At 38.8% G+C, this 19799-nt stretch overlaps 1 protein-coding gene across 1 annotated transcript in view; it reads left to right on the top strand.

The window, feature by feature from the left end:
* The window catches only part of PRIM2 (DNA primase subunit 2), a 164024-nt gene that overhangs the window by 48237 nt on the left and 95988 nt on the right, over positions 1–19799 (top strand). The window contains exons 6-7 of the mRNA XM_089694116.1: positions 3743–3838; positions 11115–11252. Coding sequence (XP_089550242.1) covers positions 3743–3838; positions 11115–11252 — 234 coding nt within the window. The remainder of the gene's footprint in view (positions 1–3742; positions 3839–11114; positions 11253–19799) is intronic.

The following is a 19799-nucleotide window of genomic DNA, read 5'->3' as shown; positions in this document are numbered from 1 at the left end:
CTGGCATCACTGCTGGGCACTGACTGGCGGCACTGACTGGCACAACCCCTGGGCACTGACTGGTGGCACTGACTGGCAGCACTGCTGGGCTGCACTGGTGGGTGGGCACAGGTGGGTGGCACTGCTGGGCACAAGTAGGTGGCACTTCTGGGCACAGGTGTGTGACACTGCAGAGTGGCACAGGTGGGTGCACTGCTGGGCACAGCTGGGTGCACTGCTGGGCATAGGTGGGTGCACTGCTGGGCACAGGTGGGCGGAGCTAGTGGGCGCACTGCTGGGCACAGGTGGGCGGAACTTGCGGGTGGCACTGCTGGGCACTGATCATCAGGGCACTGATCATCAGTGCCGATCCCCGCTCTGACAACTGCCATTTCTCGGCAGTACTTTCCTCACGATCTGACAGCGTGAGGAAAGTGCAGCCGAGAACCGGCACTTGCATTTCCCTCTGATCAGCGTGTCATTGGACACCGCTGATCACGTGGTAAAAGGCCGCTGTGATTGGCCTTTTACCACATCACGTGATCAGCTGTGTCCGTAGGACACATCGATCATGGAGATCGCCGGGTGCGCTCCCCCTGGGGCACGCAGGAGAGCGCGTTCTGGGAGGACGTCATATGACGTCCACTCAGAACTGGCCGGCCGCAGTGCAGCCGTCATTCGGCTATCTGCGGTCGGCTACTAGTTAAACACACAGTTAACTATTGCTCTGGTAAATTGTAAGTAGCCATAGAAACAATGTGTATTTGAGCAAGGAAATATATATAAAGTGTCACAAAATAATTATCCAGTAGAATCTGCATGATAGAAGAAGGGAAAGCTCACCATGTAGCAAAATGGCTTACTGTGAAATTTAACATTTTATCACATTGCCCCATTATGTTTCATTACCAGCATTCTGATCCTCTTTGCTTCACATCATTTTTTTTTTTCCAAAATGATATGAAAAGAACTTTCAGCAAATGATGCACCCCCACTGAAGATGCTTGAGCCTCTATGAATTGATTTAGGTTATAAAAAGTCATATTTATGGCAGTCAGATACATACCTGGATCAGCACTGTATTTTGATTGTAAATTTTTTTTTTTTTTTTAGGATACTATACTTTATGTTCCAGAATCTGTGGAAAAGTATTTTTAAAGTATTTAATTTCCCGCAGCTAAATACTAACCTTCCTTTTTAACTCCAGGGTAAAAGAGGAGCTTCTGGTCCCCCCCCCCCAAAAAAAACCCCCAAAAAAACATACTGTAGCTGCTGACTTTCAATAAAAAGGACACTTACCTGACCAGGGATCCAGAAACATCCTCACCTGGGAAGATTCTTGATTGGTCTTGTGGTCCCCAACTCTGGCATTTTTACTAAGGGAGTTTAACTGTGACTCCTTGCGGCTTAACAGCCAGCTTCCCACTGTGCGTGTGCAAGCCGTGCTGTGCTTTGTGAATGGTTTAGAAACTTGCTGCAATCTGTGATGTGTCCCAGAAGCCTCAGGCAATGGGGGGATGAACGCTGCTCGATCTGAGCGAAACTGGGAGCGGGTACCTACCTAAACTGGGTACCAGATTCCCCCCCCCCCAAAAAAAGGAGGAGGAGGTGAAAAAAAGCGGAAGTTCTCCTTTTAAGTGAATTTCCACTTTAACCTATAGTGGAACCCCAATCTATGCTTAAAAGGTAAACTATAGTGCATTTTCACATGAGCACACATTTTGTATGGCATGTGTTTTTTTTTTTTCAAGATATGTTGAATGCTGCATTTTCCTGATGCTTCATGTGGCATAGCATTCCTTATTATTTTTGCCTGTGTTGGTGATTTTCCCTCACTATTTGTCTGGTGATACCTTGGTCACCAAGACAGACAGCAAGGGAAAAGCTCTAACAGAGACCTGGACAGCACTAAAAAGCCAACAGGGGGTTTTAATCCTTTCTAATTCTATCCAAAACTTAAAAAAATATTTTGACTGGACATTCTCTTAAAGAAATATTAAACCCAATTCCACAATTCTAACATATTGCAACTTACTAATCCAGTGTGGTGGCTGCATTAGTTGTTTTTATTAGGCCTTTTCCCTTTCTTTTTTCACCTGTTGATCCAGCCAGTAACACACTTCCTGTCTTAGGGTGCCTACTCTCTGGGTAAAGGAGCTACTGAGACATCTTTGGAGAGCAGCATGGTTAATCTGGGGGGAGGAGAAAGTTAGATTCATTTTCAGATTTAGATAAACTAACACATTAAAACCAAACTCCAGCTTGCACTTTTAAGTAGTTACAGCAACAGTTTTTTCCTTTTTGGTTAAAGTTTTTTCATAAATAAAAGCTGACCATTATACGAACCCCTGCCAGTGATAAATGGTTTGCCTCAACCATCTTGTTCTGTTGAAAAACAGTAAACTTACTGACAGGATCACCAGGTGAAAATAAAAGAAAGAAAGCCTAAAATGAAAATAAATGCAGCCATCACATCTAGGACTTGGTATGCTGCAATATATTAAACGTTTAATATAACTTTAATGTTTATGAATTATAAGCACACCCAAATCCTTGTACTGAATTATTTGACACAATTTTGTCCTCATACTGTTTGGTGCATGAATGATTTAACTCCCAGGTGAACACTTTCTACATTTATACTGCTATAACTCTCATTTTGTCATGGAATTGGCAAATCACCTAGAGTGTCTAATATACAGTATATTCATGATAATAAACAGGATGAAACATTTTTTATAAAGCTGTACAATAGGATATTGGTTTATTGCCATGAACAAAACTGCCATTCAATTTAAAAGAATTTCTTTGACTATCATAAATAAGTGATAACACAAAGTTCAGTGGACTACATCAAACAAAACTTTATGAAATGTAGTGTTTTACAATTAGAAATGCTGTTAAAAAAGAAAAATTTAATCAAGTGCACAAACTCTGAAAAGGATGGTTATTATTATTATTTTTTTTTATTTGTTTAGTTCAGATGCCTTCTAAAGCCTTGTACACAGGGCTGGTATGAGAGCAGTTTGTACTACTTTTACAAAGCATATGTGCAGCTTTTAGCAAGCTTCAAGCTTTAAAGCACCCTTCAGTTCCAGTTTTGGGATGTGAAACACAGATAATATTGCATGTGCAATACTGCAAAACAAGCTGCTAGCAGACTTTTAACAAGTATCAAGTAGTGCTAAAACCTGGTGCTTTTTAATGTGCCAGTAAGCACTCTCTTTATCAGTTATCCTCCCATATTACAAGCTCATAATTGTAGCCAAAGGATGTAGCACAGCTGAACCTCAACCATGCACTCAGAAGGCCCTGTCTTTAACCTGGCTTCTGCAGTGGAGTTAGGACTACATTTAGGACATTCCATATCCAGCATATGATAGGACTGATGCGAGCAGCAATTTGCACTAGAAGTGCTGAGATGAGATATAGTGATGAATGGCTGTGTGAACAAAGTCCTTCTTTGTAAGCTTTCTATCCAAAGTTCCTGGGAAGCAGAGAGAATGTTTTAGCATGTGTGTGCTTTAAAGATTCTCATGAGTCTTTGAATAAAATTCTCTTTCTTTATTTGTATCCACAATTTGACAAATATTTCACTATGGGCATGTTATTTAATAGTTTCTATTTAATCAGGGAACTTTACTTTAATTCAGTGTGAACAGTTCTAGGTAATTTGATGTGTGGTATAAGCAAACTATTTTCTCTAATTAAGGTATATCAATTCACTATGTAGTTATAGAGTACTATTTTATTTATATTGCAGATTAGCGGGGAAGAGAAGAAGCAGCATCAAGATGATCTGATAAGTTCCACTTATGGATTAAGCTCAACTAAACTAGAAGAGTTTGAGTTTTACAAGGTAGGTAATTGTGTACACTCATAGTTTAAAAAAAAATGCAGGACAAGTAAATACCAAATAAAACATTTTAACTTCCTTACATCTGGCTTTTGTTCCTAAATGGCACTAGGGTGAATAGGTCCTGCGTGATCTACGTGGGTGTTCTGTATGCACATTCACAAAGACCCTCCTTCCACGGTTGTTATTTTTTAAACACATCAATATTAGCATGTTCCTTAATTTCCAAAAAAGTGGAACAAAAAAATATCACCACGGGGTACCCTCTTTCCAAATAATGCTCATGTTTAGGGGATTTTATACTATTCTGGCATTTTTATATGATATGTATTATACTAAAAACTGGTCTTCCTTTTAATTGCAGTGTTTTTTTTCCTTTTATATAGTAAAAAATAAAAAAAAACTCCAGTGGTTATTAAATACCACCAAAAAAAGCTGTATCAAAAAAATTATTAAAAAGTTAACTTAGGTAGAGGGTTGCTTGACAGAGTAATTGTCAGTGAAACTTTCCCACCACTGGAAAAAAAAAAATGGCCAGGACAGTAGTTATAACATGCCGTTGGCTCATCTCACTGTTGAACATAGATCTAAAGTTATTCACAAAAATCCTACCTGCCTGTTTACTACCGCACTTTGCTGAGATCATTTATTTATACCATGTTGACTTCATCCTAGCTGCAATAATGTCATCAAAGCCACCCCCACCTTGATCCTAATCTTTCTCTACCCCCTGCTTTTTGCTAGTGACTGATACCAAGAGGATCAGGTCAATTGGCAATTCATATTCTTGGTCCTAAAACGCATAGGCCTTGGGAACATAAGATTTAGCGTGATTTATTCGGTCCCTTCTGGTGATCCAATTTTCTTTCTCTTCCCTATTTTTAATGGTACACCCCAAGACCATCCATATCACTCTTCCTTTTTGTGCTCTCCTTGGAAATCTTTCTGTGCAAAATACTGGTAATCTCAGCATCCTGAGACTTCAGATAGGAGGTGTACAACATAGATTATCTGCCCACGCAGATAATCTCCTCTTCTCCCTCACCAACCTTTGCTGCTCTTTTCCCAATCTCCTACAAGATTTTGAAAGATATAGAAAGTACTCTCACCTGAAAGTCACTTTTATGAAATCTGAAAACCTGGTCATGGTGATTCCAATCTACCAAATTAAGAATTAATGAACAATTTTCACATTTAAAAGAGCCATTAACAATCAGTATGTAGGTACTCTGATCCCGAGAAGTCTAAAGGAAACGTGAGCCCTGAACTTCCCTCCTCCTCTTTTAAAAAAAAAGCAAACAATTAGAATACTACAACATAAATGTGTTACTGCAGTAGTTAAATCAAGAAAAATATCAAAATGTCTATTCTAGCCAAATTAATCTACCTACTTCCCTGTCTACTAGTTCACATCCCTTCATCATACTTTACACAGGTTAATGCTCTGTTTACTGACTTTGTATTGGCTCATGCCTAAGGTTCAAACAACTTATTTACTGAAAATCCATAGAGGCCTAGCTTACCTTGAAATATCTGATTAATATTAGGCCTGCCACCTGGTCAGATTACTAGATTGATGCAGACATGGTCCCTACAAGCAATTGATATCCATTGTGCAATCCCACCTTGCTTTCCTTTGGGGGATTTTCCATTGTGCGCAACCAAGAATCTCATCTTCTGTAAAGGCCCACCTAGCTAAAGGGTCCCACCATCAAGATCTTTGCCCAGGCTTTCACGCAACATGACCTCTTGCCCACTTATTCTCCATTATAATCCATTCCCATTACACCATTTTGTGGCCTTCTATCCAAACAGATATTAAGCCACTCGTCTTCTCATACTGGCCCTGCATAAGGGGACATGACAGATCCAGAAGCTCCCAGGTGGCTAAACCTTTGGAAGGCCTTGCAACTTGCTCCTTCACACCAAATGTGTTGGGACTACGCCTTGTTTCCTGTGGTGCCAGTTCACATCAGACTGTTGCTATGGTGTGTTCATAAAAAAAATAAGTTTTAAAAATCTTTCTCCCAGCGCTATAATCTATTCTACAGTACTTCGTTCGCTGATGAAGTTTGGACAACTTTGACTCTCTCTCATCTATGCACATCATTTCTACACTATGCAAACTTCTTTTGTGTACGAAATCTAACAGTACATCATTCTTTCAAACTCAGTTGGAGACAGATTATGATGCACAGTATTCTTAGGAAAACTGGTGAAAAGCATTCCCTCTTACTCATTCTCTATCCACTCCCTGTAAGGCATGGATGTGTAATTTTTAAAATCCTAACTCAGTGGTGTTCTTGCTCCTTTATATTTACCAAAACTTTCCCCACCATATCTGACCTCTGCTGGCATAATAGTCATCGAGGTACTTACATTTACAGTATATATAGTGAGTGTGTGTACGCGCGCGTGTACATATATACACATACCTTTTTTTGTTTCTTTTAACTATACTTCTGGGTAGAGTAGATAGTCTTAGATATACAAAAGGGGTAATTTGGTAAATCTTTTGCAACACTTTTCTGACCTTATTGCTGTATTAGTACTTGTACTTGTACCAGAGTGATGGGAAGAGAAGAGTATGGAGAAGGAAAGGAACTGCTCATGATCCTAAGCATACCACCTCATCATGGTGGTGGTAGTGTCATGGCGTGGGCATGTATGGCTGCCAATGGAACTGGTTCTCTTGTATTTATTGATGATGTGACTGCTGACAAAAGCAGCAGGATGAATTCTGAAGTGTTTCAGGCAATATTATGTTAGAATGTTAGAATTGTGTCGATGTCCCAATATTTATGGACCTGACTGTATATTCGGTGGAGATACCTGCCAATCAAACAGCTCTGCGATACAATTTTCAATATCTATAATGAGTGTTTCCTAACAAAGTACCACAACGCTTCACAAATGGCCCTGTTGTCTGATTCCAGGTGCAAAGCGACATGAAGAACACTGTTGTAACATTTTTTTGTGTTGGCTGTCAAATAAATTATACCACAACATTGGAAGTCACAAGTAGTACCTACCGTAGTGGAATGGTTTGAGACCTTGAATGGAATTATGTGGATTGGCCTTGGCTAATTTTCATCAAAACATCTTTAATCATAGATTATTTTACATGAAGGCATTATACACCTTACTTGATGCAGCTTACCTTTTTTGCTCATTGTGTACTTTTGTGCCAGGCCTTCTTTACTGTATCCTTCCTATCTCCCACATTCCTTTTAATTTTTTTCCTTATCTTTTCCTTTCCTTGCCCTGCCTCACCGACTTTCAGTACTCCAAAATTTCGAAGTTTTGAAAACATTAGAGACAGGCTGGTAAACTGAAGTACTTTTATTCTACAATGCAAAGATTGTGGTATCTTCTTTTTTTTTTTTTTTTAGTTCTTTATATTGAAGAAATAGTATAACAACTTTTACAACAAAATGACATTCTAATGGCACATAGTTAAACTTGGCACAGCAATAGATACCCAGTTATGTTTCCATACAGACAACATGAAGCCCTAAAGTATGCAATATAGTTAGTACGCGTGAAGCTGATCCATTTCAGACACATTTCGTCTTTCATTTTGTATTATTTACCATTGAGAAAAGGAGACAACATTCAACCCCAGTAGGAGTAGTGCAAAGAGGGGGGTGAATAAACACATAGTTTAAGAGAAGAAAAGAGGGAGGAAAGGGGAAAAAAGCAAACAAAAAAACAAAAAAGGTGGGGGGATCCCACCTATCCTCCTTGCTCTATGCTTGGGTTATCCCACTAGCCTACCAGCCAGTGTGAGGAGTTTTGTGCCTGCCCTATTCAACTCATGATCGGGAGGCCGGCACACGGTTTGATCTTTTTAGAAGAAGAAGTAGGGGGGTGAAGATTTTCCAGTATTTTTCTCCTTGCTCCTTGAACATCATGGTCATGTTTGCCATTCCTTGAATCTCATTGATTTGGGCGAGCCAGTTTGTTTTAGTAGGGGGTAGAGGATTTTTCCACAGTGCAAGGATGCAGGCTTATGCTGCATTGAGAAGAAGTTTTAAGAGGGAGCTCTTGTAACGTTTGTTTGAAAGGGCTGTGTCATGAAGGAGAAAAGCTGCAGGACTTCCTCCAAGGGACATTCCCGTTAATGTTTGTACTGTCTGTTCCACCATGGTCCAGAAGTCTTGTAGCTTGGAACACTCCCAAAAATTGTGGAGTGGAAACCCCACAGAATTCTTGCACCGCCAACATGAATTAGAAGCCTGGGACAACATACAGTGAAGTGCCTCTGGTGTCCTCTACCATCTAGTGAGAAGTTTGTATCCCCCCCCTCCTGGTATCTACTGTCCAAGGAGGCCTTGTGGGCAAAAAATAAGATTCTTTCTTTCTGCTTCTGAGAAAAAGTAACGTTTAGGACCCTTTCCCAAAACTGTAAGAATGGGAACTCTGGTGGAGCCTTGGAAGCTATCAATGAGGCATACAAATGGGAAAGCGAGTGTCGTAGGGGTTCACCAGTCATATATATACTCTCAAACAAGGATGGTTCCCACAAACTGATGAACTCTGTGGGTAAAGAGTGTAAGTATGTCCTCAGTTGTGACCTCCTTAGAAAATCCAAATTCGAGGAAAATATTTGTTCTATCTCCTGGGTCGTCAGATGACGATTCCTACAGAAATGTAATATGCTAAAGAGACCTCTCTTGGAAAGTGCTGTGAATTGCGGCTCCTGAAGCCCAGGTAGGAATCCAGCTGCCCCTATTATGGACATCATAGGACTTGGGTGCGGGGAGATATTAGTGGCTCTGAAAGTGGCATTGGACACCTGTAGTATTGCTCCTGTGTGCTGTCTGAATGATATTGACAGTGAGGCCTACGGATGCTAAGGAAGGCCAGCCAAGGGGAGATCGACCGTAGTTTTGGTCCAGGTGTACTCACAGTTTTGCATTGTGTGTAACACACCAGTCAACCACTCTTGCAAGATGTACTGCTTTGTGGTACTTAATGGGGTCCGGGAATCCTGCTCCTCCCCTGGCCTTGGGCAAGGTGAGGATATTCCTCTGGAGTCATGCCGGTTTGCCTGTCCAGACGAATTTCAGAAAAGTAGACCTCAACCCGGGTTAGAAACCATGTGGCAGTTTCATCGGGAGGGCCTGAAGCAGGTAGTTAAGCCTTAGCATGATATTCATATTCAAAATATTTATGCGCCCGAACCAGGTGAAGACCTCTTTGTCCCAGCATAGCAGGTCCGATTTGATTGTCCTAGCTAGGGCGGCAAAGTTTAGTTCAAATGTGCATCGTAGATCCCCAGAAATATTCGTTCCTAGATATCTAATATGAGAAGAAGTCCACTTAAAGTGGAACTGGGATGCAATTTGTTGCTAAGATTGTGGTATCTTCATGTCACAAACGTGCAAATATTTTCTGTCAAATATTCTGTAACTTGTTACATAGATGAATAATGTAAACCTTGTTCTATACAATTACTATTAATGCTTGTCACCTGTCTCTTTCTATAAATGGTGAAGGTGGACCTTTCAGTCATCCACCCATCCTCCATTCATGTCATTCATAGAAACTGTAGTATAGTGCCTATGAATGGAGGAGGTGGGTGGAAAGAGCAAGTATTGTAGGGCATTTTTGAGGAGCGCCTGTCACAGCTCCATTAGCTCTTTTATTTCCTGCTGCACTTCAAGATTACAGTGGTGGGGCGAGAGAGGAAGATTTCAACTAAACCAGGAGATAGCATATGGGACACATTGCACTGATAGTAAGTAATGTTTATTATTTATGGAACTTATGCTTTAAAAAAAAAACAACAATATAAATCATTTACATTCTCCTTTAAACTGTTGTATTGAGAAAAAAAAAAGACCAAAACATATGCAAATTTGACAGTTACATAGCCATCATACATTATAAGTAGGAGCATTATTGCAATACAAAAAAGGTCCCATAAATTGTACAGGAGTTGTAGAGTAATTACCCAGAGAATAAGCAGGGCAATGCCCATGATAATTCTGATACCCATCAAAAATGATCTATATTTAAAGTGGTATTAAACCCAAAAACAAACCCTTATTATATCGCTGCTTACTATTTCTTCTATGTGATGGCTGCATGTGTTTTTCTCTTTTAGATTTTCTTTCTTCTATTTTCACCTGGTGATTCAGCCAGTAAGTCTGTTGTTTTTCAAAAGAACTTGCTCTCCAGCAGAATTTATTAGTTACGTTGATGAGACAAACTATTAACCACTTACAGGGGTGATTGCAATGATCAGCTTTTATATATTTATGTAAAACCTTTATCCCATAAGGAAATACGAAAATGTTTGCTGTAATTACTTATAATGTATTAGCTGGAGTTTGGCTTCAGTTTGTCTATTTAAATCTGCTAGTACAGATAACACTCCCTTCCTTCCCCTCAGACTGACAATGCTGTGGTCCAAAGGTGCCCCCTGTGCTCCTTCATCCATGGTGGAGGGGTAGGGGGGCACTCTAATACAGGGAGGTATGTTACTGGACAGATCATCAAGTGAAAACAGGGGGGAAAGAATCCCAAGAAAACAATTGCAGCCACCACATCTAATGATTGGTTAGCAGCAATATATTACATTTTTGGTTTGAGTTTAATACTGCTTTAAATATGGTTATAAGTGGGGGGACTCCGATTTGATAAGCAGAGATCTGTTCGCTGATCACTTGCTGATCATATCAGAGCGGGTGGATGACAGGTCCATGTTTTCTCCATTTCTGCAGAGCAGACATGGACAGAGCCCACTCTGCTCTATGTGCGGCTGGGAGTAAATGGATTTCGCTGTCTGTGTTCAGCTGACTGCCCTCCTATACGATCTGCCTAGACAGAGGGGGACAAATCCCTTTCCATTTTATTAGCGGATTGGATTCAGGCGGATACAAGACTGTTTACACCTCTCAGTTCGTATGGGTAAATGGTGGATCCGATCAGGTCCGTCTGAAAAACTGACAGGTGGACCTGATTGGACCCTTTGTGCGAAAGGTGCCTTACTGTAATGGTGTTATAGCTGGTTCAGAACCTGCATAGTCACTGTTGTGAATAAACCGTTAATTGCATATTACTTCTTTAAAATCTCCTTACTGTGTATATTTCATAGTAATAGGTGTGTGAAAGTGAAAACTGTTTGATAGTTACAGTACATGAAGTACTTGTTGCATGGATCCTGGGGCCTGGTTAAAAAAATGTGCTCTCTAGATCTACATCTAGTCAAAATAAGAGACTCTACAGGGACTTACTGAAAAATCAACCTTTGTTTTGTTGTTGTTTCAAGGTTCGTTTCCAGGATGCTCTTGATTTAGTGCGGCCAAGAAAAGTGTTCCTCTTACAGGGATTTGCATATATTCCACATACAGAGATTCTAACCCTTATCCTTAATGACTTCAGAACAAGATTATCTAAAGCACTGGCTGTAAGTAAATTATTACTTTCTTTTTATTAAACATTTTAAAAGTAACAGACACAGTTAGTTTGTATTATGGTTTGATAGCCTAACAAATGAAGAAACAGATGTTCGCCTATTAACGTTAATGTAATAAACTAGCAATTTCAGGTTCCATTTAAGTTTCTGCATATATAAAGCTGCTGACTATTTGTGAAGGATATGCAATTATTATTATTGTTATTGTAGTTGTTGTTTTTAGAGGGATAAGTCATTTTGCACCAGATGCGCCCATCCTGTTTTGGCAATGAAAAATCATTTGTGTTAGGAAAGAAAAGTTCCAAAACAATAAGATCTCTAGTCTTCTCTTTTTGAATCTGGGAAGGCTATGTATACATGATATTTACTTTTCAGCCTTGATATAAATATCTTGTTCTGTGTTACAACAAGTAATCATTTCTGCTCACTGACTTTCTTACAGGAAAAACATAGTGTAGTCTAGTCTTGATTCTAAATGCATCACCGACATGATAGATGCCTTTGTTGAAATTTATTGTTACAAGTCACAAGCTTTTATGTAAGATACTGTGTGTGTGTGTTTGTGTGTGTGTATGACATGTCAACTCTGCTTTCTATAATCCCCTGCATGGTAGAATTTTTTTCTAGATACTCTTTATTGAACTTTTGTCTTTTATACAACACATTCACACAATTTGGATAACAATGCTTTTTTGTCTCCAGTTATCTTAATAGTTAGAAATACAAAACGGGATACAGTAAATACATATACATTATACAGTATATAAACAATAGTGCACTTCATACACAACGCACTTTATACCTCAAAAAGACTATCAGTTAAGACATCTTGCATAAAAAAAATCTAAAAATTCTCCACAAACATGCCCATATACCACTTACTATTAATTATTAAGGTCTCTGTGTGATCCACCTCACCACCTTTTTTATATCTGTGACAACATTATACATTTCAGTCATATTTTCCATAAAGATTATCCCATCAGCTGCTCGTGTGCTGAGTTTATTATCTGCTATTTACCATAACACCAACATTCCTTCCATTCCCTTTCCTTTCATCTTTCTTTCCCTCTTGAAACACTGGAGAAATAAAAAAAGAGAAGAAAAAAGGAAAAAAAAAATTCTTTAAAAGTATTAACTGGATATTAGCCTCTATTTGTTAGTGTATCCAAATTTGCTAATACATCTATAAGTGGTGCCTTACTAATAGAGGTGTGCTACTTGCCAGATCACCAGGTGAAACAGGGAGAAGTGTAAAAAGAAAAAAACAATGCAGCCACTACATCTAATGATTGGTAAGCTGCTGTATATTACATTTTTGGTTTTGGGTTTAATACTACTTTGCTTTTTTTTCTCCTACATTGGAATATTTTTTTTTTTTGGAAGGAAGAAAGGAAGGAAAATTGTTGCTTAGTGATAACTTGGAATATATCTAATGTGAAATTGTGATTGTAAGGTGGAGGGACAATTGGCTCCATCTCTTTGATTTCTGAGTAAGCACAGATACTAGTTTACATCCATCTATGGCCCTAATGTTTTTTAGGGGTTTGGGGTGTCATTAATTTGCTGCACAGCGTCCGGTTTCTAAAAATAACAAAATGTCTACATTTTCTCCATATTGTAGGACTGAAGAAAATTAAAAAGAGAAAAAAAAAACAAAAAAAAATACCTCTGTTAGAGATTGAGTTTAGATACAAATGAAATCTCCGACACTATGTGGATTAACTCAAAAAGATTAGTTTTAAAATCCATTGTGAGAGGTTTTGCAGACATTTTATACAGGAGAGAAAAATCCATACTGTGTAGGGAAAGACCAAGCGTTTAGCAGCATGTGCAGTTAATTCTCTTGCTAATCTCTAGGATATGGGGTTTGGTAATATTGAAAGAAAGGTACTCCTTTTAAAACTTCTTTAAATGCACAATATAATATTTTTGATCTTCCAAATAATCCGCCTTCCTGATTTTCATATAAGTATATCATCATGTAATGTGCTAATCTGAATAAAGTGCAGCGTTAATCCTATTGTATAGTGTCGTTATTAATAATTGGAACATCACTTTTGTACACCCTTGCTAGGTTTGTTGTTCAGGATGAAAAACTTTAAAGCATAAGTAGAAAATAGAAATCTAGGATTTATAAATGTTTATATTTGACACATATGAATGATAATTAAATGTAAAAAACCAACTGTGCTACTATTTCACTCTAAGGTGAACATTAAGAAAAACATTTTTACAATTTAAAATAAAAAAAAAATACTTGTGAATTGCAGCCAAACACTGTTATGTACCAGCAAACACAAATGCTCCTGCGCTTGGGGATGGACTCGATGCAGGCTGCAACCACATTAAGAATGTCCTGGAACATGCACACCTTGCTGCCCCCAACAGACTGGGGGAATCCAAATATACTGAATGAGGAAAGAACAAAGAGAGGGCGCACAGGCCTAGTGCATTACCATAAAAAATGTTTAATAAGAAATAAAATAGGTGTTGTACTCACAAACGACAATAAAGTCAAGGCACATCATAAAAGAACAGCTGGGTCAACACCGAGCTGAGTAACAGTCCGTAATGGGGAATGTAGACATTCAATAGGCTGACGCGTTTCGAGGACTTGCCTCTGAGGAAGATCAAAAACGCAACATACGTTTTTGCTGCGTTTCTGCTGCATTTTCAATGCATTTCAGGCTTAGTTCACACCAATGCAGTTTGTGTTTTGGCCAACTGTTGCTGGGCAGATTAAACATACTAAACAAGGGGATCTTATCCTCTCCAGGTAGTTCTCTCCAAATTTACTATTTGGATTCTTTTTCCAAATTCTTTTAACCAGACCACCAGGATGGAACTATTCACTAGCAATTACGCAGGGGGTCCAGAGACAACTCATGGCTCTGCAACTTGGATGGAGGCAGCTAACTGCTCTCTGAAGGTGAAGAGGCTGCCCTCCGGCAGAACACAACTGTGCTGTGAAAGGGATTCCGCCATCAACACTGACTGTGTTGATGGAAGAATCAAGCAATTTCAAGAATCAAGAATTTTTTTTTACTATAAACTTCTAAATACCTTTTCTCATCAGCAATTAGAGCACTGTTGTGACTACTATCAGTGTCCATCAGAGCATTGATTATAGCTTGTAGGAGGAGTTTTCATTTTCCCCCAATTAGTGGTGCACCGAAATTAAAATTCTTGGACTGAAACCAAAAATTGTGGGAATATGGGACACGTTCACATCTATGCTTTTTTGAGCTGCTGCTTTTTTGGTTCAATAGACTTCAATGGAGAAATGCAGAAAACGCATGTAGTGTGCTTTTTACATGTTTTCATGCATTTGCCATGTGTTTTGATGCATTTAGTATGTTTAATCTGCCCAGCAACAGTTGGCCAAAACGCAAACTGCATTGGTGTGAACTAAGCCTGAAATGCATTGAAAATGCAGCAGAAACGCAGCAAAAACGTATGTTTCGTTTTTGATCTGCCCAGCAACAAGTTGGACAAAAAAAATAAAAAAATGCAAAACACATGAAAAAAGTGTCAAAAACACACATGCAATAAACGCAAAAAGCACTGCAAAACAAAAAAACACAAACTACATTGGTGGGAACCAGGCCTGAAATGTATTGAAAGCCCATCAAAAACAAACACGTGTTGTGTTTTGATGCGCTTTTTTTTTTTTTTTGTCACATGACCTTTAAAACACAGCTTAAACATGGCAAAATCGCGTATTTTCGGTGGCCTTTATCGGCACCATTTTTCCTATCGGCAAAATGCCAATAACACTATTTTCGACTGATACATTTTGGCTGCCGATATATTGGTGCATCCCTATCCTTGATTGTCCTATGAGGTTGCGTAACCCTTGACCCTCTATGTGGTGGACAGTGCTGATAGGCCCTGTGCTGATCACATGCACTCTCCCAAGATGATCAGTGCCTAGCAGTGCCGCCCACCATTTCCCATCCATGCCACCCATCAGTGCTGCCCAGCAGTGCCACCAGTCAGTGCCGCCCATCAGTGTCACCAATCAGTGCCCATCATTGCTGCATATCCGTGCAGCATCATCAATGCTGCCTCATCAGTGCCGCCTATCAGTGCTGCCTATACGTGCCATCTCACCAGTGCAGCCTCATCAACGCACATCTGTAAAGAAGAAAAATTATCAGTTTTCAAAAATGTATAATTGAAACATAGAACAACTTTTTTTTTTTCTTTTTTCAAATGTTTTGCTGCTCTTTTTTTTTTTTTTTTTTTGCTTATAGTGCAAAAAAAGAAAACAATACCACCAAAAGAAAGCTCTATTTGTGAGAAAAAAATTATAAAAATTTCATATGGGTACAATATAGTATGACTGTGCAATTGTCATTCAAAGTGCAACAGCACTGAAAGCTGAAAATTGGCATGGGCAGGAAGGAGGTTTAAGTGCTGAGTAGGCAAGTGGTTAATAGCATTAAGTCAAAAATATTGTTTTTTTTTTCTCAAAATTGTCGGTCTTTTTTTTTTTTTTTTTTTATAGCCCAAAAAATTAAAACCGCATAGGAGATCAAATACCACCAAAAGAAAGCTCTATTTGTGGGGGAAAAAAGGTTGTAAATTTAATTTGGGTGCAGCGTTACATGACCGCATAATTGTCAGGTAAAATAATACAGCGCAAAAAAATAGCCTGGTCAGGAAGGGGGGTAAATCCTCAGGAGGGCAAGTGGTTAACAGAAGTTAAAAATTAATTGGTTTTTGTGCTAAGCTGCACCATATTTTGCACTCGGCAATTTTAGTAAGTCATTCCCTGTATCTCCAGGGCTTCTCCGTTTTTGCTTTAGTCATTGATTTAGTTAGGATTTGCTATCACAAATAGAATAATGTTTGAAAAATAGTCTTGGAACAGAAGTACTGCAAAAACAGACATCAACTGCCAACAAGGAGAGGAGGAAAACGTATGTGTGATATGGTTGTCAACCCAAGAATTGGAACCCAAGCTTAAGTTATACGCAAGCATAGGCCATATACTTTTGCACTTATGTTTTCTGCATGTTCAAATACCATAGAAGGCATTGCACAAGGCACTGCCTTTAACTTTTGGATAAGCTCCACTGACATTTTTAAACTCACTACTTGTTAGACTTAGCTAGAAGGTATTGTCTGGTCTGTCAGTGTTCAGGCTTGATGAGCTCTCAGTGTATGTGTACTGTTATCTCTGAGCAGCTGTAGAGACAGAAAAAGGAATTGAGTGTAACCCCCTACCATCTGCTCTCAACATTGAAGAAGTCTTTATATTGTTCTCTTATAGCAACAAAATGTGAAGAATTCAGTATGGTTTTCATCTTCAGACTGTATACAACCTACACTACACTGCTAAAGTTAGTCTTAGTTTTACTTCTTTATAAAAGGGAAAGTGTTTTTTTCCTTGATTTTATTCTGATGATTGTTTGTATGCAATCTTCTTCTTTTTTTTTTTTTTTTTACAAATAACAGTTCACGGGGTTTCGTGTGTGTGTATATATATGTGTGTGTGTGTGTGTGTGTGTGTATATATATATATATATATATACATATATATATCACTAACTGGCAAGATTGTGGACTGTGTACGTGTCGCCTAGGTTTCTCATCTGTAACTGATGTGAGAGGTTCCAGGGTTTGTGGCTGAGATTGAGAAAATAAACTGTTTGTTTTTTTAGATTCCAAATGCTTAAGTTCTGTACTGGTTCCTGGAGCCCTGAGGCTTTGTAGAGCTTTGGGTGAGAAAAAGTTGACATTATTGTATGTGAACTGACTGATGCTGAGGGCCGCTCTCTCTGCTGTGGGGGACTGCTGCTGGGTAAAATGCTGGCAAAAAAGTAAGGTACAAGAGCTGCCTGTTTTGTTTAGGTGACCCAATTTTGGGGGAACCCTACTAATGAGGAACTGACATAAGTTTAGTTATTAGCTTGGACAAGCAGAGATTTTGTTTGTTTTATGCTATGCAAAACCCTCCTTGCACTGAGACTGTGTTTGTTTGTGGCTTTGCTGAGTAAATGTGAAGGACATACCTTGTTGGACTGTTCCTGGGTGTCCTTGTCTCATGAGTGTTTTACTGCTGTCGATACCAGTTGAATGTGACCTCTTTAAAATATATCCTGTTGCTATAATGAAAAAGAAAAAGTAAAATCAGTGCCTTTCTTTAAAAGAAAGTTTTATACTTGTCTTTCTGCAGGATTATGTGTTAAATGTTCTTTTGCTTTAATATTTCTGGATGCCTGTATTTATCCTTGCTGGGTGTGTCAAATTGCATATGATTTGTTGGACAGGACATGGAGAACTAAGATTTAACACCCCAGCCACTGTAAAATCAGCATATAACATGTTTTTACAGGATGTCTATGGTTTTATTATATTTTTTTATCGACATCAATCTATTTCATGAAAAAATTTCCCTGCTTTTTCTAATCCAAATATTATTGAAGTTTTTGGTTTCCAGATTCCCCTGTTTATAGCATTTGTCGCAAATAGCATGTTTGTACACATAGGTATATAGTTGCTAAGATTGAATAAAGACACTTTTTTAACCTGGTTTTTATCCAGTGTTTTAACAATGCTGCGTGTTTATAGAACAAAGTAACAAGTACCAGATGTTAGAGTTTTTAATGGAATGGGCTTTATTGATGGGTTCTAACAGAAGTTCGTTTTTATATGCGTTTTATAGTCTCTTTGCACAGCTGCCATTACAGACATGGATAGTATATTTATGGTGCCTTCCACTGCTGCAGGGAACGGTGGTAGTACACTTTATGCTTCAAAATACCTTTTTTTTTTTTTTTTCTTCTCCATGAAGAATTTTTTTTTAAATTTTTCCTTTTTTTTAGATATCAGTCTTTTATAAAGGCTTTAAATACCTAAATAGATACTGCTTCAAAATGCCATGTTACGTTGAATGTGACAACCTGTGTGAAGCACAGTTGGGTCCATATATATTTGGAGACAGGCACAATTTTCATACTTTTGGCTCTGTATGCCACCAGAATAAATTAAAACAAAACAATCCAAATGAATTCGAAGTGCAGACTTTCAGCTTTAATTCAGGAGGTTGAACATAAATACAAAGTACAAATTTTGGAACTGCAACCATTTTATACACAGTCTCTCCATTTTCAGGGGCTCAAATGTAATTGGACAAATGTAATCATAAAATTTTCATTCTTAATATTTTGTTGAGAATTCTTTGCTGGTAATGACTGCCTGAAGTCTGGAACCCATGGACATTACCAAAGACTGGGTTTCCTCCTTTCTGATGCTTTGCCAGGCTCTGTCTGCAGCTGTCTTCAGTTGTTCTTTGTTTGTGGGTCTTTCTGCCTGTTAGTATTGCCTTCAGCGAGTGAAATGCATGCTCAATTGGGCTGAGATCAGGTAATTGACTCTGCCATTGCTGAATATTCCACCTCTTTTCCTTCAAAAGCTCATGGGTTGCTTTTGCAGTGTGTTTTGGATCATTGTCCATATGTACTGTGAAGTGCCGTCCAATCAACATTGCTGCATTTGGCTGAATCTGGGCTGGCAGTACATCTCTAAACACTGCAGAATTTATTCAGCTGCTTATGTCTTCTGTCACATCATCAATAAACACCAATAACCCAGTGCCACTGGAAGCCATGCATGCCCATGCCATCACACTGCCTCCACCATGTTTTACAGATGACGTTGGGTGCTTTGGATCATGAGCTGTTCCAAGCCTTCTCCACACTTTTTTTTCTTCCCGTCATTCTGTTACAGATTATTCTTAGTTTCATCCATCCAAATAATGCTTTTCCAGAACTGGTCTGGCTTTTTTAGATGTTTTTTGGCAAAGTCTAATCTGGCTTTTCTATTCAGGCTTATGAATGGTTTGTTCTTTGTGGTGAACCCTCTGTATTTTGCTCTCATGAAGTCTTCTCTTGATTGTAGACTTTGACAATGATACGCCCACCTCTTGGAGAGTGTCCTTCACTTGTCTGGATGTTGTGAATGGGTTTTTCTTTACCATAGAGAGCATCCTGTGACCATCCACCACTGTTGTCTTCCGTAGACGTCCAGGCCTTTTTATGTTGCTAAATTCACCAGTGCACTCGTCTTTCCTCAGAATGTACCAAACTGTTGATTTGGCCACTCCTAATGTTGCTGCTATCTCTCTGATGGGTTTGTTTTGTTTTTGAAGCCTTACAATGGCTAGTTTCACTTGCATGGACATCTTTGAATGCATAATGTAGGTTCACAGCAATAGATTCCAAATGCAATGCACACTTAGAATCAACTCCAAACCTTTTACCTTCTTAATTGATGAAGAAATAACGAAGGCGTAGCCCACACCTGGCCATGAAACAGCTTTTGATTCAATTGTCCAATTAATTTTAGTCCCTTGAAAAAGGTGAGATGGCTACTTTTATGAGCTGTAATTCCTAAACCCTTTCTCCAATTTGGATGTAGACACCCTCAAATTAAACCCTAGAGTGTGCACTTTCAGCCCATATCCATTATATAACTATAGCTTGAATATGTTTTGGTAAATGCCTGAAAAAACTAAAAGTGTGCCTG

This window comes from Staurois parvus, unplaced genomic scaffold (genome assembly GCF_062004578.1).
Source record: "Staurois parvus isolate SC_StPar_1 unplaced genomic scaffold, SC_StPar_1.0 ptg000652l, whole genome shotgun sequence".
NCBI lineage: Eukaryota > Metazoa > Chordata > Amphibia > Anura > Ranidae > Staurois > Staurois parvus.
Note: the sequence above shows the minus strand (reverse complement) of the source record. Positions and strands in the feature narration are given on the sequence as shown.